Source organism: Pristis pectinata, chromosome 17, assembly GCF_009764475.1.
Source record: "Pristis pectinata isolate sPriPec2 chromosome 17, sPriPec2.1.pri, whole genome shotgun sequence".
NCBI lineage: Eukaryota > Metazoa > Chordata > Chondrichthyes > Rhinopristiformes > Pristidae > Pristis > Pristis pectinata.
The window spans coordinates 15627917-15653546 of record NC_067421.1 but is presented as its reverse complement, the minus strand read 5'-3'; the positions used below and the strand labels follow the sequence as shown (position 1 = coordinate 15653546).

Genomic DNA, 25630 nt, shown 5'->3' with positions numbered 1-25630 from the left:
GTCAAATTGATTTCTCAAGTAATATCAGGATCTTCGAGTGCACTTTCACTGCAAGTACTGTTTCAGACCTGAAGTTTCAAATAGGGTTCCTTTGACCTTTGCCTGACACATATCTTGCTGGAGATTTAAGTATAACCTGGGACAGAGCTGAGTGGATGTTCAGGTACAAATGTGTATGCAGAAATCTCCCCCAAGAGTTTAACTGAGGGGAGAACCAAAGTGCTGTTAATGCTTAGCTGGGCTAAAATCACAGAATGTCCATATGGAGAATGCACTGGAGCCCACTGTAAACCAGGGATAACTACAAATATTGTCAGGGAAATACCAATCCTTGTTTGGATGAACACTCTGGGTGTAATACAGCATTAGGCTACCCATTCAGGAAACCCTGCATTACACCACAGTCAGATCAAACCCCCACTTCTGATTTACACCACCAGATTACTGTCAGTACAAAGCCAATGTCATTCTGAACTTATGCTGAATTAAGTAAATGCCTAACCTTGATGTTGGCATGTTATTAATAATGCCAGCACAACATGTAAAGGGTACTTACTGCTATTGCCACTTCACCACTAAATATTAAAGACAACTTTTATAGAGCAATACGTTGATTAAAAGATCAATTAAGACAAATTTTAAGGGAAAGATTTAATTCAAATAAGTCAGACAGAAAGTTCACTGATCTTTATGGATTACAAAAATGTATTACCTCAGCAAATTGGAATTAATATTTAACTCCTTCTGCTGTATTACATAAATGCATATTTCATCTTTTTGCTGAAATATATATCTGTTGTGATTTAAAACCTCATTGGTCTTCAGTTTAATATATGCCTGAAATATTTTAATGAGTGATATTTGAAAAGCAGCAATTCTAATCATAATCTATACCATATAATTGGCATAGCAAGAACATAACATTTCATTTTCACACATTGCGACATTTAACAGCAAATTAATTGGCACCAAGCAGGTCACCTTTTATAACTATCAAACAGGAAAAATCAAGCACAAAGAATAAAAGGGCATAGAAAGTGCCAGAACATTCCAGAAACTGGAGGGGGAGGATTTCTTCATGCGAGTTCTGTCACAGTAGCACTTCAAGGTTTGCGAGCGTTGCTGTCACTAAAATATAAAACCTTGACAGCAGTACATATTTTGCACAGAACCACTCATTCATTTAGACTTTCCTTTCCTACTGAATGTAGTAATTCATGTGTATATAAGGAGAAAACATTTTTCAAAAGCTAAAGGGTGGATACCAAGAGAGAGAGGTTTAAGTTGGAAGGAAAAATAGAGATGAAAAAAGGAGAAACATTTTTATGCAGTGCAGTTAGAATTTGGAATACGCTGCCTGATGGAGTGGTGTATACAGATCAGATCCAGAATCAGATTTATTATCACTCTCTTATATGATGTGAAATTTGTTGTTTTGTGACAGCAGTATAGTGCAAGACATAAAATTACTATAAATTACAAAATAAATAAATAGTGCAAACAAAAAGGAATAACGAGGCAGTGTTCATGGGTTCATGGACCGTTCAGAAATCTGATGGAGGAGGGGAAGAAGCTGTTCCTGAATCACTGAGTGTGGGTCTTCAGGTTCCTGTACCTCCTCCCTGATGGTAGTAATGAGAAGAGAGCATATCCCGGATGGTGAGAGTCCTTAGTGATGGATGCCGCCTTCGTGAGGCACTGCCTCGATAGGATGCCCTCGATGGTGGGGAGGGTTGTGTCTGTGATGGAGCATCCGAAAGACAAATAGATATGTAACTACAAGGATATGAAGGAAGAGCAGGTATGTAGCTAACTGGGTTATTCTTGAAAAATGCTGCTGCTTACTCAATGTTCTCACCTGCATCATGGAGAGGACAGAAATTGCTGGAAGTATTCAACAGGTCAAGTAGCAGCGCTTCACAGTTGCTGCTTGACCTGCTGAATATTTCCTGCAATTTCCCTTATTATTTCCAATTCCCACCAAAACTATTGCAAGTAATGAAGATTCAAAAACATTTTGTTAATTTCCTTTCCTTTTGGTCCCACTCTCTGTGATGCAGGTGAGAGCAACAACACTACTGTACAGGGGCCCACATCTCACAACGCTACCCAGTGATTGGTAGGGTGACCTGTTGAGAAGATTCCTCCAAAGTAGCACACCAATAGTGGAATCAAAATGGTCTAATTTGTACATGAGTCTTCATCGAATATCAAATCGCCTCTCGGCTCAGCAGAAGAAAAGAGATGGAGATGCCACCAGAGACAGAGTGGAAGGAAACCAAAAAAGGCAGCAGGGAATTAAATCAATGTTTATGGTCAGAGAAGTCCTACACCTGGTGTGATACCTGGCAGAGAGAACACCCTGCTCTATTAGGTCATTGATGTAAATGGCTCAAAATCAGATAAAGAGTGAAATGGACAGCTAATTCATTGCAGCTTGTTTCATACCTACACAAAGTTAGAATGATACAACAGGTATAGAGGCAGTGGCTCATTTCACCTCTCCATTCCTAAGACGCTGAGTTCGGTAATTGCCATCTTAATCTGAGTCAGTGTGAAGACCTTCTTTGTGTTTTTGGCTTAGTTCCATAACACACTGGGCACTTAACAACTGAGATTTAGAAGACCAAACTGTCAACCTGAACACTGCAGCAGCAAAAAACTGCAAATAGTTCTGACAAATGGTCATTGGCCTGAAACATTAACTCTGTTCCTCTTTCCACAGATGCTGCTTGGCCTGTTGAGTGTTTCTAGCATTTTGTTTTTACTGCAATGGTGTAATTGTTTTATGTATATTCAATCAGAGGTGTTACATTTATTACCCATGCCCAGTTTCCTGCGAGAAGGTGTTTGCGAGCCAACTTCTTGAACTGCTGAAGTCTCTCCAGTGAAAGTACTCCTGCTGGGCAGGGCATGCTAGGAGTTAAACCCATTGACAATGAAGGACTGATAATACATTTCCAAGTCAGGCTTATGTATGACTTGCAGGAAAACCTGCAGCTAGTGGCATTTCCATGCACCTGCCATACATGTCCTTCATGCTGGTAGAGTTGGAAGTAGCTGTCAAAGGAATCTTGGCAAGTTACTGACCTCAATCAAGTGACTTAATTTTGAACAAGTTTGCTAGGTAACATGCAGGACATCAAGTTACATTCACATTCTTACTGTTCTTTCATTGGGTTTCTCCCCTAAACTAGTCAAGAGTGAGAAAAGGAAAATGCAAAGTGCCAGAATCTTGCATTGTAAAGTTTACCTTTTGTTAGACTTTGGAACAATTGCATGTCAAGGTACATTACACACCGTTGACAGGTATGAACTATACTACTCTCAAATAAAGGTAATTATTGTCTTCAAAGGCGCCCATAAATTCTGAGTTTGATCAAACAGAAGTGCGTAGCTGATGGAAGAATCGATTTCATTTAGGAGGCTCATCAACAGAGCTTTTCAAACTGCTCTCTGCTGACAGTCAATTGCAATGTCCAATAAAGCTCAGCAATGAATGTTTTTTGCTTCTTGAATGGCCTTAAAATTGGGAAAAGAAGTCTGTAAGGAGAAAAAGAAGGTGCTGTTGTTGTAGATCTTTGTGTTGGCCAGAAGAGAATTAGCTGCTCGGTTGAAAACAGTCACAAAAACACGCAGGGAAGATTAGAACTGTCATTACATAAAAGCCTGATTAATTAAGGCTTATCTTTGCTTTTATGTTGGTTTGCTGTATCCCCTGATTAATAACAGACAAGTAATAGGGGTGTAATCAAAATGGATTAGGTGGAAAATTTGCTAAAGCAAGGAATTAGATAACATGTGTGCTGGAGAACCTTTCCTGACCTTGAACTGATTGGAGTCTGTTTAAGCACTGAATCACAGCAACATCTATCAAAGTGATCTATCTGTCGCAATCTATGCCTTGTGGACTGTTTCTCAGCCCATTCTGCAGTGTCTTTCCAATCGTGCTTTCTATTGCAAAATGCAGTACTTCATCAATACAGAATTATGTACAAGTTGAGAAATCTGAAGAAAAATATCCTTCATTTCATCATTTCAACACACTACAGCTTGTCAATATTGCAGGAATTTCATTGACATGAACATGACATTGAATTGCAAAACCTAATTATAAATTCACTTCAAGCATGATCTGACAGGTCATGAACCTTCCCTAAAATATCTGAACAAAACCTGCCAAAAGATGGGTTACTCCAGGACCAGTGTTCAGCTTCCTTTAGATACATTTGATCTTCACGAGCAAGAAACCTAGTGTTTTGCTTTTTCTCTGCAACAACCTCAGTTCAGTCAATGCCTTATCAATTTCTAGGTCCTTTACATTATCATTTCAATATTTACTGTGTTGCTGTCCAGCCCATGTTTCCTCGCCCCCTCAATAAGTTTACAGCCTTGCAAAGTATAATGAGATTCTATTGTGTTGCCAATGAACAAAATACACTCCATCATGCTGCAAGCAAGACTAGTTATGTATTATAAAATATCTGTAGACCTCTGCATCATGTGATTTAACACATTCTTAAAGTAGCTGTTTTCTTAAAAGAGTGCCTTTGGATTTGTAATGGTGTTAAACGGCATGAAAAGCTATTTAGGACATCTCCCTGAACACCAACTTGTATAGCCACTTCTGCACTGTAATGTTATTGCCCCAGTTTCGTTGATTGCATCAGACATTACTTTATGCTTTGAGTTGTTGATATGAGTTAGCAATGGATGACATTTCAAAGGAAGAGATCTGTCTGCATGTGGCCATAACTGGGGTGGTTGTTGCAAGGAAACTTCAGAAGAATGCTACCTTTTAAATCCAGTCTACAGGGATAGAAAACACTCAACTCTGGTAAAGTTCTTTTCTTTTTCAATCTTTTTATTGAATTTCAAATTAATTCAAATTGATATACGTAACATTAATAATTATACATGTGATACAAAGAGATCAGGATAACAATAATAACAGTTAATATTTATACTCACAAGGAGCAAAATATGTAATCTGGACCTCCCGCTCTCTTGCTAAGTGTACGTGATGGAAAAAAAATTGAAACTCTGGTAGAGTTGAGTGATTTTTATACCTTTATCTCACTTCCCTGTTTTGACTGCTTATATCCAGTGGAAGCAAGTTTAAGAAGCTCAGTGGAGAGCTTTATCATGTACCCATTCTTTAGAGAATTGATTTAAAAATTGGAAAGAGTTGCAATGATTCTTGAAGTTTTATTGCTTTGGGAATAGTTCAAGTACAACCTTACATAAATTTTGCATTGAATTGTTACTAACTGACCACTATACAATGCTTCACATGTACTTTATTGGCTGTCAAGTGCTTTGGGAAGTCTTTCCTCTGGGGTTGGGAAGGTGACTGGAATTAGAGGGGCCATTTGGCCCATCAAGCCCAGGCAAGTTCTTTCTATCGGTTTTCAGAAAGAAGAAGAGAAAGGTATGCTGATAGCTTGAGATAAAGAGAAGTGCATAGCATAAGCGCTGGGTAAGAACACATTGTGCTCTGCTCTGTAAGTTCCACAGAGGAAAGCACCCTAAGAGCATAGACGGACTGTATAATCAGGATAAGTAGACCATTGTAAGAAGGGACATAGAACATCTTAATGAAAGACAGTTGACAAAAAAAGGTGCCGGAAATAAGAACAGGAGATCAAATTGTGCAAATGGGAAGTCCACCAGCTTATAAAAGTTTAATTAAAAAAGTTATAAGATTAAATATTATAAATATTTTTTATTAGCTGTAATGCAAAATTCAAAACAATTTGATGTTTTCACCACTGCCCTGCTCCAGCACAGCCCTTGTTTAGTATCGGGCTTGCCTTGGTGAAGAAGCTGATGAAAGATTGAGAGAGCCCAAACATCTGCTGGAAAGAGCAAGGAGAACACAAAAGTTGTGGGAGAACACATTGTCTCACTCTGACCAGCTTCTACCTACAGCACTGGTGGCAGGTGTCTGGGGCCGGAGATGTGTGGTTGGGTAGAATTTTCGTTCTGTGGCAAACAATGAACTGAATAACTTACTTTGCAAAGGTTTCCTAGTTAGAGGGATAGCATAATAGATAAGTTGCTGGACTAGTATTCAAAGATTTGTGGCTATTGATTGAGTTCAAGTCCTATTATGGAAATTAAGTCTATTATCAACAATGGTCATATAAATCAACTATATTGCCCAAAAACAAACAGCTTCACTTCCATTCTTCAGGAACAAAATCTGCCATCCTTGCCCAGTCTAGCCGACATGAGAGCTCAGACTCAATGCGACCCTTAACTGAACTCTGAAATTGCCTCAGAGGTTCCTCAGCTTAGGAGTCAATGAGAAATGGATGATAAATGCTGGTTCTGCAAGCAAACCCCACATCAAGTGAATGCTTTTTGAAAAAGGCAATTGTCTTCCCTTGCCAAAATTAAACAGGATGTTGGCGCCCTGATACCTTTCAAAGCCATGCTAGCCAAATTACTGGTCCAGCAGAGGACAGAGACTAATTTACATATGCCAACCCCACCTTCTACCACTCAGTTAACTCATAGTTTCAATTACTGTCGGATATCAAAAGCCACAATTTTGAAATGTTAATGCATGCAGACTGATTTACTGTAAAATAGACTGGTGTAATTTTTCTGATTGCTGAAGCATTAAAAGGAAATGTTTGCAGGAAGATGCACATTTAGACATTAAAACAGAGGTCATTATTTATGCTTCAGTCCTCCTGTCATGTGAAGCTCTGCATCAGGGACATGTAGGATAGAAATTTACTCCCAACCCACTAAGTGTGACAGCTGTTGTCGAAGAAACGGCTCAAATATGAAAGAATTCGTACAGCATAAATCACAGCAAAGGGTGCTACTGGAGACTGGAACATATGAAGGCTTTATCCAAAGTCTTGTCACTTCCTGAACCCTGAAAGAAGTACAATATAAGAATGTTACTTTCATCCTTTGTGGACATATTCTTGGCTGGAGTTTCTGTGGAGTTTTCCTAACTGTCCCATCAGTCCCTATTTACCCACCATAACTCCTGAACTGCTATTGGAAACCTACAAGTAATCCTTGGTAATACCTTGCCCCAGCACTGTAATGTCCTAATCAGTCTCTCTAACTCTTGACTATACACTACAGTTCCCTGATGCATTGTCCTTAATTGTTAATAATCAACAATAATCATTTATAAACCCTGGTAACTCGACAATCATCCACTACGACTTCCTAACCATTCACTGAAATAACTTGCCCTTGTAACTTCCCAACAGTGCACTGTAGGTCCCTGATCATTCCTCATAGTTTGTGAATTGTTTATTGCAACACTTAGGCTGTTCTCTGGCAGGGAGAAATGGTTGCTTATACTGATTATTTTTGAGGTCTCTCATAGGTTAAGAAAGATAATGAGAACGTCCACACCCAACCCTCAACCCCACAACAGAAGTTTTATGCCTGATGATTATTTGTACACTTTCAACATCTTGCATTGCCCCACTGAATTTAGAATATTGTTCACAGTGTTTTCTAATAGCTTTGGACCATAGACAATGCTACTTTTCAAAGGAAGGAGAACACATGGGCAGTCTACATTCTCCCCTGTTCATACCATAATTAGGGACCATTTAGTGCCCTACTCAGTACATAGCAATGGATATGCTCCATGTCAAAGGAGGGTTTGTATGATAACAGATAAGATATCTTTATTTGTCACATGTACATCGAAACACACAGTGAAATGCATCTTTTGCATGGAGTGTTCTGGGGGCAGCCCGCAAGTGTCGTCACACTTCCGACGTCAACATAGCATGCCCACAACTTCCTAACCCGTACGCCTTTGGAATGTGGGAGGAAACCGGAGAACCCGGAGGAAACCCACACAGACACGGGGAGAACGTACGAACTCCTTAAAGACAGCGGCCGGAATTGAACCCGGGTCGCTCGCACTGTAAAGCGTTACGCTAACTGCTACACTAGAAAACTTCCACAGCCACAAGACACAAGTGTTATCAAAGCCCAAACTCCATCAGGGAGGCTGAGACAGTAGCCTACATGTTGGTCATGAAAAAGAGTGCCCAGTGCCAATAACTTTCCAATCTGCACTGATTGTAGGTGAGGTTTCTCACCACCAGAGTAGAACTGAAATAACTTTCCCCATATCTAATCCTCTAATGCATGCTTGTTCCCGATATAGATAATGAGCAAGTTCTCTTCCTGACCAAGGCTGTTTCTTTGCTTGTTTGATCATCATTACTGATCCTTCAGTTACATGCTGCTTGCTGTCTTCAACAGACTGAACTTATTAATCAAATCCAAACAAGAAAATGAGACACCTGCAGAAGGAATTAAATAGATTTTGGTACAGTTTCAATATTTGAATTAAAAAAGTAAATAGAATTTCTTGCTGTCGTCTGAACCACTGAATGTTTCTGCATTATTCAGTAATCACACCTAACATTACCAACCTGGTTCTCACTGCCCCAGTCACAACTTTATATCAACCTTTACACTTCATTCCGATGCTGGACACTCAACTGCTGCTCTCAAAATTCCAAATCCGCCGCTTCCCACTGTGTAATGCCACTGCTCACACGGAAGTACAACTCACTGTTCATCAAAAGGAAAGTGGATGCCCACAAATCGTGAAACCACAGAAAACTTATAATGCAGAAGGAGGACATTACATTTGCACTAACAAACAATCTGCTGGAGGAACTCAGTGGGTCGAGCAGCATCTGTGGAGGGAAAGGAATTGTTGATGTTTCAGGTTGAAACCCTGTCATTAGGTTTAGAGTGTGAATGATTTCACTCCTGTGCTGGTCAAGGAAGAGCCTTCCAACCTAATGCCATCTTCCCTCATTAAGTTTCAGCCCAGCAGGTCATGGCTGTTCAAATGCACACCTAAGTATTCTTCAAATATGGTGACAGCTTTTACCTCCACCACCCTTTTAGACCGCTACCACTCTGTGGGTAAACTTGTTTTCCCTCTAATCTTCCTCCTAATCTTTCTACCAATCAACTTTAAATCTTTGGCCCCTGTTTCTTTCCCCTCTGCTAAAGGAAATAGTTCTTTCCTATTTACTCTATCAAGATCCTCATATTTTGTACACCCCACTTTAGTCTCACCTCAGCCTCCTCTGTTCCGAAGAAAATACCCCAGCCTGTCCAATCTTTCCTCTTAGCCACAATTTTCCAGTCCTGGCAAAGTCTTTGTAAATCTCTGCACCCTCTCTCCAATGCAATCACACCTTTCTTGTAATGTTGTGACCAAAAGTGTATGCAGTATTCAAGGTGTGGTTCAACTAAGGTTGAATACAATAGTATCATAACCAAGCTACTCTTTTATTCTGTGCCTGAGCTAATTAAAGAAAGAAGTCTATTTGCATTTCAACTACTTTATTGAGGTGTCCTGTTATCTTAAATGATTTGTGGATATAGACTCCAAAGTCCCTCTGCCCACCCATATTTCTCAGGATCTTCCTATTTACTGTGTATTCCCTTGATGTTGCACCTTCCCAAATGCTTTACCTCACACTTAACTGGATTGAATTCCATTTGCCACTTTTCCACCCAGCTGACCAGACCACCTATATCTTCCTGCAGTCTAATGTCTTCCCCCTCTTGCTCAATCACACATATTTGTTACATCACCTGCAAACTTTTTCTACCATTGCCAAAAACAAACAGCAAAGAACTGAGCTGGAATCCCACAGTGAACAGTCTTCTTGTCACTGAGCCAATTATGAATCCAGGTTGTCACTCTACCTTGGATCCTACAGACCTTTATATTTTTAGCAACCTGCCATCTCAGACCTTATCAAAAGTCCTGCCAAGATCTATGTAGGCTATATCAAATGTACCGCCTTCATCGACCCTTCTTGTTGTGGTCTCATAAACTCAATCAAGTTTGTCAGAAAGGACACTTCTTTAACAACTCCATCCCCACTGTCCCTGATTGTACTGTGTCCTTCTTACTGAAAATTTATACTGTCCCTCATAATTCATAACTTGCCAACCACCTAGGGTAAACCTAACTGTCCTGCTATTACTCCTGTCATTATATCTTCTTCTCTTTTTAAAGAACAGTACTACAATAACAATCCTTCAGCTGGAAAATGATAGCCAGAACCTCTATTGTTTGTTCTTTGAGCATGCTGGAATATATGCAGAATGGCTGTATCACTGAGGAGTTCACAGAAACCCTGGGAAAGAGTTTCAATCTTTAAATCACCTCCTGTACTGATACATCGTGAGCTTTACGGGTGGGTTTAAAGATAGGATTTTATTCCATTTTTGTGTATCTTTTTGTCAGCAACATCAATTCTAATTCAAGTTGCCATCAGCTGATAACTGTGTAATTAGTTGTAGCAAGTTTATCAAATGATCATCCACAGTTGGTCACCAGGCAAAAACGATAATTGCTGTCTATTAAAGACGGGCGTTATTTCCTTCTGCAGTCTGAAGGTTTATACTCTCCGTCTTTTGTGTTCCCATCATTCCACAGTCAGGTTTCCTGATAGGTTTCTATCCCGTCATGATCAGTGCCACCTCATTGTGACCTTTACACATTGTCTGCACTTTCTGATCAAGTAGTGTTTCCGTGCAATATCTCAAAAGCCCGTTGAGACGATAAACAGCTTTTGATACCTTCGGTGAACTGTTTCAGTCAGATAAAGGCTTTATTTGTCATTTATCAGCATGCAATAAGAAATGCAGGGGGCAACTCTTGCATCACACAGAACATACAGTTTTGACGGCAGTATGGAATAATTGCTTAGAATTGGGACAGGTGATAGGACTGTTATTGAAGTATTTAATTTGGTTGCCCTCAAGTTCAGATAAACATAATAAACAGTGGAGATAGATTAGGTCATGTTTTGCCTTTTTTGCCTGTCCAGCTATTAAGGGGATGAAAACCAGAATGATTTTGCAGCAGGAATCTGATCCACCTTGACCTGAGCAGGGAAGGTAAAAGAATCCATCCCCTTCTCCCCTCTGTTCCCTGACATCTTGTGCCAAGCAAGTAGATTGGACTTGGATTTATGAGATGCACTGAAAACCCCTCCTCTTTATGTCTTATAACTACAGTGGTACATCCAGCTACCAGGCGCACAAGAACAATGAAAGGAGCACTGGTGCAATGTTGCAAGCCTCAAGTGCAAATGGATGCAGCAAGGTCAAGGGAAGCAAGCAGCAAAATCACCACAGACTGCGCAGGTATGAGGTTTACGCTTTACTTCCAGTTTTGTCTGGTGATAACACCTTCTCATCCATCACTATAATCATTATCCCTTTTCCTACCTATCAGGAAGACCATCACCCAGGAATAACATTAGACTATTACAAATTGTAAACTCTGGTTCACCCGCTATTTTTTGGTGATGAAGCAAACCATAATATGCTTTTGCTTAGATTAAAGGAAACCTTAAACTGCTAAAAGAAATACCAGGAATTCTCCCATTTGCTTTCTTCATCTATTCTTTTTTCCTTCTAATTGTCACTCTCATCTTTTTGTTTCCTTTGCAATAACTTTTGTTGTTCTCTAATTCTCTATTCTATATGAATACAGTCACATCAGTAAAAGGGAAAATTATGAAATCTATTATTTAGGAAGTGGTAACAGGGAACTTAAAAATAATAATACTAGGATTGGGTAAAGTTTGAGAGTGTAGGTGCAGGGATGGCGATTCTCCTGGGTTGTCTAGAACCTGGGACCACAGTCTCAAAATAAGGAGGTCCCATTCAGAACAGAAATTTATTCACCTGCAGAGTTGTGATTCTCTGGGATTCACTACCCAAGAGGGCTGTGGAGGTTCAGTCATCACTTCAAGACAAACATTGATAGGTCATTGGATTTTACAGATATTGAGGGATATGAGATTGGCTCAGGGAAGTGATATTGAGATAAAATATCATATATTATTGAATAGCAGACCTGAGAGGCTAAATGGCCTGGTCCTGGCTCACATTTTCTTACAACATAGAAGAGGCTGTTCAGCCCATCAAGTATGCCAGCTCTTAGAGCAATCCTATCCGAGCCATTCCCCACATGTTTCCCTGTAATCTGTTCTCTCTCACATGTCCCGATTCTCCTGCCGTGCATCTCAACTAAGGGATAATTTACAGCGGCCAATTAACCTACCTACCGCATCTTTGCAACGTGGGAAGAAACCGGAGAACCCAGGGGAAACTCATGCAGTCACAGGGAGAATGTGCAAACTCCACACAGACAGCACCAGAGGTCAAGATTAAACCTGGGTCACTGGGTGCAATTGTGTGGAATTCCAGCAATCCTACTTCCTCTGAATTCCCTCTGCTTTTCCTGTTTTGTTTTCCCCTTCGGATCTTGTGGAGATGCTTTGTCTTGAATTAATGACTGAACCTTCACACTTATTATGTTCTTATATCTTTGCATCTTTTTACAGATTTTTACATATATTACCTTATCTACAATGATATTTTTACATACATTACCTTACTCACAATGGATCGTTATATGTATTACTTATACACAATGCCTGTGAAAGCCATATCACTGTGATTACAACTATATTGCTCTGCTCCTCTGAACTTGTTGACTTTGGAACCATCAGCCACAGCAAGGTCAATTCAATCCTGCCACCTCTGGCTGTGATGTTGCCTGGCACGTAAATAGCTGCTGACACCATGCCATCTGCTTCAAACAGCAAGGAAAGTCACCTGAACCTGTAAACCCCATGGGTCGATGCCTGCAGGAATGGAAGGCTAAAATTCAGGGGCATGTCAAAACCAAAGTACTCAAAGTTTCAAAATGTCACAAATCCCAGATAATTTGTATTTTAGTTTTACACTTTGTGCATGAGGTGGACCATATGTCAATTTTCATGTCTAATTCAAGCAAACATTAAAACATAAGTCAATTCAAAGCAATTGAATTGCTTCTAATAATAGCTTGTGAGTAGCCACCTCAGACAGCAACATTTAAAACCTTGGCCTCTCTTCTGTACTTTTTTGTAAACTGATGTCAACCAGCTGAGTGCTAGCTGTGAGCATTTGCTATGTTTCCCTGCAAACTGGGAACAACTGCAATAAATAACAAATAAAATAAGTGAGTAGGGAGATAAAAAGTACAGAAACTAATGAGTCCTTAATATCCAATATTGGCTTAAAGAAAGCTCATGAGGCCAAATTAATTACAGACACGATCCACACCAAAATTACATGGGTAGAATGCATCTATAGAATGATGAGGGTTTATTTTGGGATCATTTCTTTCTGTGTGGACATGATAGCCTGCCAGCCAGCACATCACTTTAATTTAACAATGCTCTGACCATGTTATGTGACAAGATGGTAAAAAATTAAATTAATGATTTGGTTTTCAAGTCTTAGCAGCATCATTGAACCAATTGTGGTGATGTTTAACAAAAAGAGGCCTCTTGTCGCACAGAACTGTGTACTTTAGACCCTTGTTAGAGAAGCGGAAGAAGATCAGATAGAAGATTTTAATGAGTCACACTGAATATTAAAGGGCATTCCAATCTGTGATCTTTCAGCTTTTATTAGTTAATACCACAGCTATAATATGTTACGTTATGATTAGTTGCCAGAGGTGCATGTAGAAGACAATGACAAAAATCCCATTAAAATTCTCACTGGGAACATCTGTTCACAACAGTATCCCTAGGAGCTATGAACACTGTGCATGTAAAAATATCATTACTGCTTGCATATTTAGACCCTTTACACCAAGGGGTCATGTTATTCAGCAAGTTGTGCTGTAACAATGTGTACGTATATGCTTGAGGGCATTACCTAGTTCCTTCAAATAACTCAAGTGTTCTAATAAATATAAACCTGGTAAGATTTATATTAGATTTAGTGTAGGTGATCTGGTTAGCTGAGCACATAAACATAACTTTAGTCAGCCTCGATCGAAGTCTTGGGTTCTGAATAAAAAATCTACTCCTAATTCAAAGTTAATTGTAACTAAGTTAACTATCGGCTGGTGGGAAGTATAGCAGAAAATGCTCTTTTTTGAGGTCGGGATCAGGTTGGATGTTAATGTTTGCATTTGAAGTAATCTGGTGTGGTGAGGGGTGCTATCCAAGTGCAGTACATTTTTTGGAGTGTGGAGAGTCACAGTGGAGTGCAACACCCCTGTAATAGCAAACAAAGGCTGAGCCTTCTCTGTCCACGGATCTCCTGGGCTGATTATGCTCGAAAGGCATAGCATCAAAATCATTTAAGAAAGCAACTGTTGTATCCTCCATGTGAGGCAGACTCCGTGGAATGTCATGAGAGGAAATGACTGCATCTGAGTCCTGTATTACAGCCACTGTGGTTATAAGGTTTCCTTCCTGTTCAATGACTGGGTGCAAAGCCTTTCTGTCCATGATAGCCAATGGAGAGGTTAAGCTATGATGTCCGGGCACCCAAATGAATGATGTGCCACCTCCAGCTGATGCCTCCTTTGCACTGGGAAAATAACGATGGTGTTGTCCTTTGCAAACATAACTTGCTCAGAACATTTGTGAAGGGCAGAGCGTCTGGTGTGGTCATTGGCTCCAGGATGACCCGGAAAGCATGGACCAACATGCTGAATTACAGAGCTGATGGGAGAGTGACAGCTCTTGACAGCAAGGCAACACTTGACCATGCATGGCATGAAGGGGCCTGGTAAAACAGGCCAATGGGAATAAAGGGGAAAATTCAACACCGCTGATGTAAAGGAAGATGGTTATGGTGGCTTGATGCCAATCATTACAGGCTCAAAGCATTGTTGCAGGAGTTCATCAGGGTAGTGTCTCAAGCACAATGACCAAAATAATTCCTTAATATTTTACCCTCCATCAAAAGATGAGAAGCAGGGGCGTTTGCAAATGATTACATGATATTCTGTTCTATTTGCAACTCCTTAACTAGTGAAAGAGTTCAGGCTGGCACACGGTGGGATTGGTCCGAAAAGTTGGAGCCCGTGGGATCCAGGATGAGTCGGCAAATTGAATCTAAAATTGGCTTCATAATAGGAAGCAGAGGCCGATTGTGGAGGGTTGTTTTTGCAATTGGCAGCCTCTGACCAGTGGGGTAACACAGGGATCAGTACTGTTTGTTATACATATTAATGATCTGGATAAGAGGTATGATTAGTAACTGTGCAGATGACATGAAAATCAGTAATGTTTATTAGTGAAGATGGTTGTAGGCTGCAGGATGCTATCGATCAGTTAGTAAGCTGGACAGAGCAATGGCAGATGGAACTTAACCCTATTAAGTGTGAGGTGATGCAATTTGGGAGGACTATTTAGGGTAGGACACACACACTCAATAGTAGCAGCTCAGGAAATATTGAGGAGCACCCAGAGAAAACCTTTGTCTTCACAGGGGGAACGTGCAAACTCCACACGGACAACACCTGAGGTCGGGATTGAACCCGGGTCACTGGAGCTTACGAGACAGCAGCTCTTCCAACTGTGCCAACTACTCGCCGCTTCCTTCTCTCAATTGTACAGCACATTCAGAAGCCCAAAGAAATATCTATCCTTATCATTTTGCTTCAGGTGATTTGTAGCAAAGTATTAGCATGGAGAAAGAGGCAGAAATGAACAATTCATCAGAATGATATAAGGTTCAAAGGATTAAATTATGTGACAAGGCTGCATAAACTTTGTTTATATTCACTTGAGTGTCGAAGCATAGGTGGGTGATCTAATTTAGGTGTCATACAATGGGATAGATAAGGTGAAGGTATATTCACAGAAAAGTTTATCCTCAACATAACATTAGAGTTCGGCTGCTCAGGAGTGAAACCTGGAAGAATTTTTCACACAAAAATGGTGGAAATCTATCATTCAAGTAACTCTAAAAGCAGTGGCTGCTAGGTCAAGTATTTATCTCGGGAGTAAGGTTGATAGAATTTTGCCCAGCAACAGTGTTGGGGAAGATGAAACACAGGGAGTTGAATGGGGTTGAAGTACACATCAGCCATGAACTAATTTCATGGTAGAATAAACTCAAATGGATGAATAGCCTTCTGTTTTATCGATGCATAACTTCCACTGTGGGAAAATGCCAGGTTTCAGTTCTTTATAGTTTTACATCACAATTAATTTTAATTCTCTAAATAACCAAAACTTCCTTCAGAAAAACATGACCTAAAGGAAGTTTCTTTTATAAATAGATCTTTTGTGAAATTACTCTGTAATTCAATTCCTTTTGTTTTCTGGTTTTACAGCAATCTAAATTAGATGTCCTAGTTTGGATATCTTTGTAGCTCCATAAGTTAAATTATAGTTGACCAAGATACAGTCACATAAACAAACCTTCAGTGGTACATTACATCAAGGTCATTTTATGAGGACTTAACTAAAAATTCCCTTGGTCTCAGGGAATGAAAACGTATTGCAGAGAGGTAAGTAGACAACTATTAATATCGGTTTACCTTGGTCTAAAAGCAGCCTTGTGCAGATAGAGCAACTTGCTGAACATTTCATCAGTTTTATGTTCCTGAGAGAAGTTCCTGACCGGGGATGAACAGCTCTCCATTCCTCAAAATGCATTAGAATGATCCTTTGATCCAATACTTCCATGGCCGAAGAGAAAGCTATTCAAAATCCCATAAAAATGAGTACACTTTTAATGAGGGGTGTGAATAAGCTGGGATGGGGGGCGGGGGGCTGTGATGAAGGAAATGAGGAGATGATTTTAGCAGGGACATAGGAAGCCCCCCACAAAATTCATCCAAGCAAATTGAACTTATAGACATGCCAACACATGTTCACTCCATAATGTTAAAGGCACATGCATGTGTCCCTCCAAAAGTTGGCAAATTTAAATTCCTGCCAGGAAAATGATATTCCTGCCTTATTTTCACTTACATAATCCCAGCACACGGTCATGAGTTGAACAGGGGTTGGAAGTTAAACATAAATCTTGTAACACATCTAAATAATATATTAAACTTCATCATCTCACAGAATGATGCCACATGGAAGGAGGCTATTCTGCCCATTGAATTCCTACCAACAATCCAGCTAGTCCCATTTCTCTGTCCTTCCCCGTGACCTCTTTCAAGCTTTTATCCATTGCCCTCCAGGTACTGTATAACAACAGTGTACGAAAGAGTTTGCTTGAGTTCCCTTTGCCAATCTCTGTAAGTCTGTATCCTCTGGTTGCTAACACTTGTGACACTGGAAGCATCCCTGACTCCTTCACTCTTAGTAAAGCATTGCTGTTTCAAACGCCTCCACGAATCTCCTCTTTCTGGCTCCCAGGAGAATAATGGTGAGTTCTCCGGTCTCTTCATGTAATCAGAGTCCCTCATCACAAGATTTCATCCATGACACACGCTGCCCTGACTGGAAAAGGATATCACCTTTCTTTCATCAATGCTGGTTCAAGGCCCTGGAATTCCCTAACACTATTGTCAGAGCACAAATCACTGACAGCAGCAGTTCGTGATGCTGGCTCACTATCAACTTCTCAAGGGCAATTAGAGATGGGAAAATAAATACAGGCCTTGTCAGCAACCTCCACATCCCATAAATGAATTTCAAAAAATGCACAAGTGCAAAAAAGTCATTCAACTTCCCTGCTGGCTATTGCTCAGATATTGAGTTAGCTTGCTTGAACTTGCACACATTATGTCTGAAAATGTCGGACATTTGATGGAGAGGGCAGACTATTCCTGTACCATTAACTCGATACAGCAATCGACATTAAAACCTCATATTTTTTATTCCCACTCTTGATCCCGTCACTATTTCTGTAGTTCAATACATCAAATTATCAATATATCAAAGGTTAATGGCAGGACTCTTAGCAGTGTGGAGGAACAGAGGGATCTTAGGGTCCATGTCCATAGATCCCTCAAGGTTGCCACACAGGTCGATAGAGTTGTTAAGAAGACGTATGGTGTGGTGGCCATCATTAGTCGGGGTATTGAGTTCAAGAGCCACGAGGTGATGTTGCAGCTCTGTAGAACTCTGGTTGGACCACACTTGGAATATTGTGTCACCTCATTATAGGAAAGACGTGGAAGCTTTAGAGAGAATGCAGAGGAGGTTTACCAGGATGTTGTCTGGATTGGAGAGCATTTCTTCTGAGGATAGGTTGGGTGAGCTGGGGCTTTCTCTTTGGAGAGAAGGAGGATGAGAGGTGACTTGATAGAGGTGTACAAGATGATAAGAGGCATAGATCGAGTGGACAGTCAGAGACTTTTTCCCACCCAACAATGGCTAACACGAGGGGACATAATTTTAAGGTGATTGGAGGAAGATATAGGGGGGATGGCAGGGGTAAGTTTTTTTACACAGAGAGTGGTGGGTGCGTGGAACACACTGCCTGCAGAGGTCGTGGGGGTACATTAGGGACATTTAAGACACTCTTAGATAGACACATGAATGATAGAGAAATGGGGGGCTATGTGGGAGGGAAGGGTTAGATCTTAGAGCAGGATAAAATGTCGGCACAACATTGTGGGCCGAAGGGCCTGTACTGTGCTGTAATGTTCCATGTTCTGTGTTCTGTGTAAAGGTAAGCAACATAAACAGGCTTTCAATGATATGTTGCCATTTTACCAGCACATAACTGAAACTTTGCTCAGACTCCTGGTCTGTAATTGCATTGCAGTAAATTCAATAGACGTTCATTAATCTCGACGTACTTTGGGCTCGAATCAAACTTGTGCAGATACAGTAACTTGCAGCATATCTGAATATTAAATGGTGAAAGAAATGTTTAGCAGATGTTCCTTTGATTCAATAGTTCCAACATTAAGACTGCAGAAAAATATGTTCAAATTCTGGCAAAAAAAGCAAAATATTTGTGTTTATGTTTTAAATTTTATTGCCAAAAATGTTGCAACCCCTTTTCAACTGAACTTATATTTTGGATGATGTCAGGAAATATTCAAACCATGTCCTCAACAGTTCATTGAAAGCAAAGAGATGCATGTGGCATGGAAGTGAATGTATTGAGCACAGGTTTTTAAGAAGGGAACGATTACATGGCTGATTCATTGGGGTTATAAGTGGCAGATTCAATGGATTGTTTTCCAAGGTGTTGGAATCTGGGTCCTTTGCTATAATTCCCTACAAAGATCCAATAATTCATCCAACCACAGGGGGGGCTGGTTGACTGCAAATGAAGTGGTGAGCTTCGTGATTGTGCCTCTGGCTGGCAAATTATACACATAGCCTGCAGTACAGTTATGGAATATAAAAGGTAGAAAATAATAAACATCTCACAGGAGAAAGAATAATCTGTTCCTTGATGGTAATGTTAAAGGGGTCATGTCACTGGTTTGTCACTATAGTCTGGACATCTGATTTGTTTGCCCTATTACATCAACCTAATCTTATCTACCTAACAACTGTCGGTACATTAGATTTACTTCTTTAGTTAACCTTGATCGTAATAACTCCTCTTTTTGCTTGTTCTGCTAAGCATTGGGCCTGTGTATCACCATAAAGTCTGAGTAATGCAACAATTTTGAGTGGTTAAATCAAAATCAGAAGCTTCAAGGTTCAATCCCACCCTCGAGACTTTAGTACAAATATCTTGATTGGCACTCCATTAGAGTGTTGGGGCACCGTGCAGCTGTGTTGGAGGTTCTGCCTTTGAGATGAGATGTTAAACTGAAACCCAGGACAATTAAGTAACTGAGCCCTGTCCTATGGATATTGGACTGGAGAGTTGCCTTTAGAATTCAGATGCCAGTAACAGATAACTGGCACATCCTGGATTAAACTTTATTCTGCCTCTTTGGTATCATTTCATACAATGTTCACAGTTACAGAGAAATGTGGACCCATTGTTCTTGTGCTGCTCCTGGGACCTTATGTTATACAGTGGGGCTTGCTGTGGCTCTGCTTATAACAAACGCTGCCCACATCAAGCACCTCTCCACAATCTGCTCCCTATTCTTGGAATGCAAAGTCGTGAGCTTGATGGCAGTGGGGGGGTTTTACCCTGGGGTTTTCTTCTGGGGATCCCAAAAGAGTATATAAATGTAAGTGAGCCTTCCACAGTTGGGTAGGGGCCTGCTCAGGGAGATTCCCATTATAACAAACTCTAGAAGTACCTGAAAACCCAGCAGTAAAACCACTGACATAATGAACAGAAGGTGGGTGGATAGAGCACAGCAATTCTCTAACACGGGATGTGTAGATGATTCAGAGTTGTCAAGGCCACCTACAATTCCAAACACCCTAACCCGTCCCCATTGAGTGCAAAGGATGGAGATGAACTTATCGAGGACACAGCAGCAGTCAGCATCCACTGGAAGCAACACTTCAAAGATCACTGCAATTAAGCCCTTGATGTGAGCACCCGTGGCTCCATCCCACACTGACCTATTTAGTCCAGCCTTTCCACCACTCATGACTGACAAGCTGGCAAAGGCCAAATGCCAATCAAAAAATCAATGCCTCAGGAGCAGATGGCATCCCTGTCAAGGTTGTAAAACACAGCGATCAAGAACTTCAGACACAAATCTACATTCTCATCACCCACGTAGAAGCAGAGTATATGCCAGGGGACCTCAGATTTGCCATAATCGTGACCATCTTCAAGAGGGGAGACATGTCCTATTGTGGCAATGACAGAGAGGAGTCCCTGTCGTCTACCACAGGGAGAGTCATTGCTAGGGTCCTCCTCAACCACGTGTTCCCAGTGGCTGAAAAGCTGCTCTTTGAATCACACTGGGGAGTCAATCCATCTAGAGGCACAGTGGGTATGATCTTCACTGCTTGACAACTCCAAGAAAAATACAGGGAGCAACATCTACTTTATACTTGACCTCACTAAGTAGCTTTGGCTCCATCAACCAGACAAGACAGTGGAGCAACTTTCAAAAATCTAGCTGTCCACAGAAACTGATCTCTAGCTGATGTTTGCTTCAAGGCTTCAAGCGGCTTGCGAGTAGTAATCCCAACTAATGGGTCCACAATGGAGCTGTTGCCATGACTCAAACGAGGCTGCATCAGCGCCGCAGCACATTTACTCAGTGCAGACCTGCACCTCACCTCCAACAAGCTCATCGACAGGACTAATGGAAAACTCTTCACCCATGGCACCTCCACCTCAGTCGCAAGTTCACCCAAACCTCAGTTATCGAGCTGCAGTACACAGACAATATTTGCTTTTGTCTGAGTTCAGAGCCAAGTTTCAAACCATCGTTGACTCAAGTTCTGAAGGATACAAGTGGATGGGCCTTACATTCAACATCTTGAAGCCAGTCTTCCACAAGCCTGCTCCCGCTGTACAACACTGCCCTCTGACAATAAAATTCGATGGCAACATCCTGAAAAACATGGACCACTCCTCCTATCTAAGGTGCCATCTCTCAGCAAAGGCAGACATTGATGATGAAGTTCCCCATTCCCTTCAAATGCTAGTACAGCCTTTGCCTGACTGAGGAAAAGGGTGTTTGAAGACCAAGACCTCAAACCTAGCACAAAACTCATGGTTTACCAGGTAGCAGTGATCCTTGCCTTTCATTATGCTTCTAAGACATGGACTAGCTACAGCAGGCACCTTATGACACTGAAGAGCTACCACCAATACTATCTCCACAAAATCCTCCAAATCTACTTGAAGTAGAAGCAAATCAATGTCAGTGGCCTCTCCCAGGCCAGCATCCCCAGCACTGAGGCCCTAATTACACACAGTCTGTTGGGTAGGCCATGTTATACACATACCCAACACCTGACACCCAAAACAGACACCTTATTCCAAGCTTTGTCATGGGAAGAGGTCCGCAAAGGAAAAGATTTAAGAATATTCTCTATGCCTCCTTGAAAAATACAGACTTTTTTCCGGGGCGAAAATGGCTAACACAAGGAGGCATCATTTTAAGGTGATTGGAGGAAGGTACAAGGGGGATGTCAGGGGTAAGTTTTTTACACAGAGAGTGGTGGGTGCGTGGAACGCACTGCCTGCAGAGGTTGTGGGCGCAGATACATTAGGGATATTTAAGAGACTCTTAGATAGCCACATGAGTGATAGTAAAATGGAGGGCTATGTGGAAGGGAAGGGTTAGATAGATATTAGAGCAGGATAAAATGCAGACACAACATCATGGGCTGAAGGGCCTGTACTGTGCTGTAATGTTCTATGTTCTAACATCCCCAATGACTTGTAAGAACCCCAAACCCATCACTGCTCAAAGTGGAAAAGAAGCCTTCAGAATACCATTGAAAACCTCGGGTCCTTGGGTTGGTTGGATGTGGAACATACCACATCCAACCAACCCACACCATTCGTCAAGTATCTTCTCCCCAGTCTGTGGGAGGGTCCTACAATAACTTCATCCGTCACCTCAGCAACAACAAAAGATGCATGGAAGTACATCAGACTGAGTGACTGCCTAAGTAAGTAAGGTGTTAAAACCTGGCTGGGTAGAGGATGCCCAATAACATGTGAGCTTCAGAACCACACGGACTAATTTCTCAGCATGCTTTACATGTTTGCTGAGCAGGGAATGATGTTGTCATCCTTGAGGGATCCACTGAGGGAACTCAGCTCATCCATACAAAAGTGGTTCACATCAGGAAGGACCCTGTCATACCTCTGAAGTTGTGCAACTCAACCTGGACACCAATGCCAATGTTACAAGAATATCAGAAAACCTGCAGATGCTGGAAATCTGAAACCAAAACAGAAAACGTTGGAAACCCTCAGCAGGTCACCAGCATCTGTGGAGAGAGAAACAGAGTTAATGTTTCAGGTCAAAGAACTGGAATAGAGACTTAAAACTAACTTGTTTTTCTCTCTTTGCTAGTTTTGATAAAGGATAATCGATGGGAAAGGTTAACACTTTATTTTTCCACAGATGCTGCCTGACCTGCTAAGTGTCATTTTCTGGTTTTGTACCAATGTTAATTTGCTCTGATCCAGAAGCGATCTTTGTATTTGTGCACTGAAAAAAATCAGCGACATGTCCTCAAATTTCTAGCCCATATAATGAGGGAAATCTGTCTCTGGCCCTGTCACTAAACACATTTGAGATTGTCAGCCTCAGACAGACTCTCCACCACGTATCCATCTCCACAGAGTTAAACAGAACCAAATGTCCTGTTGTGATGACCATTCCTTGATCTTGTGATTAGTCTTGGCAACCAAAGAAACATTTTCCTCCCACTCTTATTGGTATTGGTATTGGTTTATTATTGTCACTTGTACCGAGGTACAATGAAAAACTTGTCTTACATACTGATCGTACAGGTCAATTCATTACACAGTGCAGTTACATTGGGTTAGTACAGAGTGCATTGAGGTGGTACAGGTAAAAACAATAACAGTACAGAGTAAAGTGTCACGGATACAGAGCTTCAGGAAGTAGAAATCCAGTCAAGCTGATTATAAAGTGATAGAAGGACACACATTGCAGGCATGAGGAATTGTTTACTCTGCTTCTGCTGCCCACTGCACCCTGCACAGTGCACACTGCACTTGAGGAGACATCTGGCAGGCTCTGATTCTATGTTAATTAAATGACCTCTTCCACGGGCCACACAAATCAGTGCTTCAAGCGAGTCTTATAAATATATGAAAACCTCTCCTGCAGGGAGGCCTTCAGCTTCTAACTAGACCATTTTTCATTCATTTCCCCATGCCTGACCTCCAAGGATTGCTCTTTAAAATGAGTATTGGAGAATTAATTTGGGTTTGGGGCAGGAGAAAAAAAAAAATCAGGCACACCTCCAGCTCATTTTGTTATCTTCCTGATTGCTTAATAAGATACTGATTTGCTGTTCTGCAGTTTTTGACACCTTCCAAGGTCCTATTCTCAAGATGGAATGCTTTCTTTATACACATTTCACTTTATAAGCCATGGTCAGAAGCTATTCTTGGGATTGTCCTCGTGACATACAACTCTGGCAGTTAACATTTCTTTGTTATATTTTCCTTACCATCTGAATCTAAACAGGTAAGGAGTGCACCCGTGACCATTCCCAGCTCTGTGCTTTGTTTTCTGCCAGCTGCTGTATTCATTTTGCAGGATGTGGGCTGTGTTGGTGAGCCCAGTATTGAATGACATTGCCCCTTGGGAAGATGATAGTGAGCTGCCTTCTTGAGCTGCCACAATCCTTTTGGTGATGGTCCTCCCTCCATGAGAAAAGAGCACCAACACTAGTACCAGCAACAGTGAAGGAACAATGATATACTGCCAGGCCAGGGTGATGTGTGGCTAAACACCACACTCATTAACATTAGTCAGCTGAAAACTTTTCCCTCAGTGTAGCAGAGGTTGATCTGAGGCTGCATTCTTTCAAACATGTTACAATGTTTGGGCAATTGAACCTTTTAACATTGAAGTGAAAATCACTTAAAAGACTTTCTACATTGTCCCTAAAGGAAACCCTGTACTTCATCTCCAGTGTCGCCTATTTTGGTCTGTATCTCTAATTGTGGTCAGGAATCTATTTGAGTATCAGTAAACTGTGGGTTTATATCCTGCTGATTTCTTTTTTTAATTTCAGCAGATCTTGTGATTCGGCTCACTCTCCTCCCCCTCCATCGAAAAGGAAGAAAAAGAAGAAGAAATCTGAGCACAAGCGAAGACGGTGAGTGTTTCTATTTCAGGCAACGCTCTTTAACCGAACTCTGTAAGTGGCAGGATTCTCTGCACCGTTGATACTATCTCTGCCCATTCTCTTAAACATAGCAGGATGGAATATACTGAGGAGAGACGCCCTGTGCACTGCTTTGCTGCTACACTGCCTGTACCTTGAGCATCACCCTGTGCATTACCCCTTCTAATTTAACTACTGCTAGTGCTTTTTATCTAATTTCTATATCCTGTACACAACACTGTCTATTCCCTATGAATAACATACGGCCTTCCCCATGCACACCACAACAATGGCCACTCGCACCATTTTCCTGAGGGTTATGCCAACCTCCTGCCAAGTTAGGAGAGACAAAGAACTTGCAGATGCTGGAATCTAGATGAAAAAACAACAAGCTACTGGAGGAACTCAGCAGGTCAGGCAGCATCCGTGGAGAAAAATAGTCAACTTTTCGGGTCAGGACCTGAAGAAGGGCCCTGATCCGAAACACTGACTGATTTTCTCCATGGATACTGCCTGACCTGCTGAGTTCCTGCTACATCTTCTTGTTTTTTTCATCCTGCCAAGTTAAACTAGGGAGTTTCAGGGTGAATGTATAAACCCAGCACATCAGATACAGTTTGTACTTAATTTCTCGTACAGTGGACCAGGCTTTGCATTGCTTCCCGCAATCACTGCCTACAGTCACCATGCACTAGACTCACTGGATGCAGAGGCCTAGCCAGCTGGCTTAATGCATCCCAGATTCCAGCAGCATAGCCTCCAGCAGCACACAGAAGGAGCCCCAAAGCCGAAGCTCCGTTAAAGATTTGATAGCTGGCAAAACCCCACTGTAACTTTACCACTTTATGAGAGCTACCAGGGTTTTAAGTGTTTCTGAATGTCGCAAACTTCCTGGCACTTAAACGGGTGAATGTCAGTGGCTCCTCAGAACCACTGCATTTATCAGCAAAATCCAGGCCAAATATACCAAGTACATTCACTAAAGATTCATGAAGGTAAGACTTTGCTGAACAAATTTGTTTGAATTGTTTGATAAAATCACAGAGTGTACAGAAAGCCTCATGTTTTTCTCCCATTCCACCTGGCAACAAGGTGGGGCCTAGTTG

The 25630-nt window shown here is 41.2% G+C and overlaps 1 protein-coding gene across 1 annotated transcript in view; it reads left to right on the top strand.

Moving 5' to 3' along the window:
* Positions 1-25630, top strand: part of srrm4 (serine/arginine repetitive matrix 4) — a 258911-nt gene that overhangs the window by 188248 nt on the left and 45033 nt on the right. Inside the window, exons 2-3 of the mRNA XM_052032503.1 lie at positions 11056-11184; positions 24432-24515. Coding sequence (XP_051888463.1) covers positions 11056-11184; positions 24432-24515 — 213 coding nt within the window. The remainder of the gene's footprint in view (positions 1-11055; positions 11185-24431; positions 24516-25630) is intronic.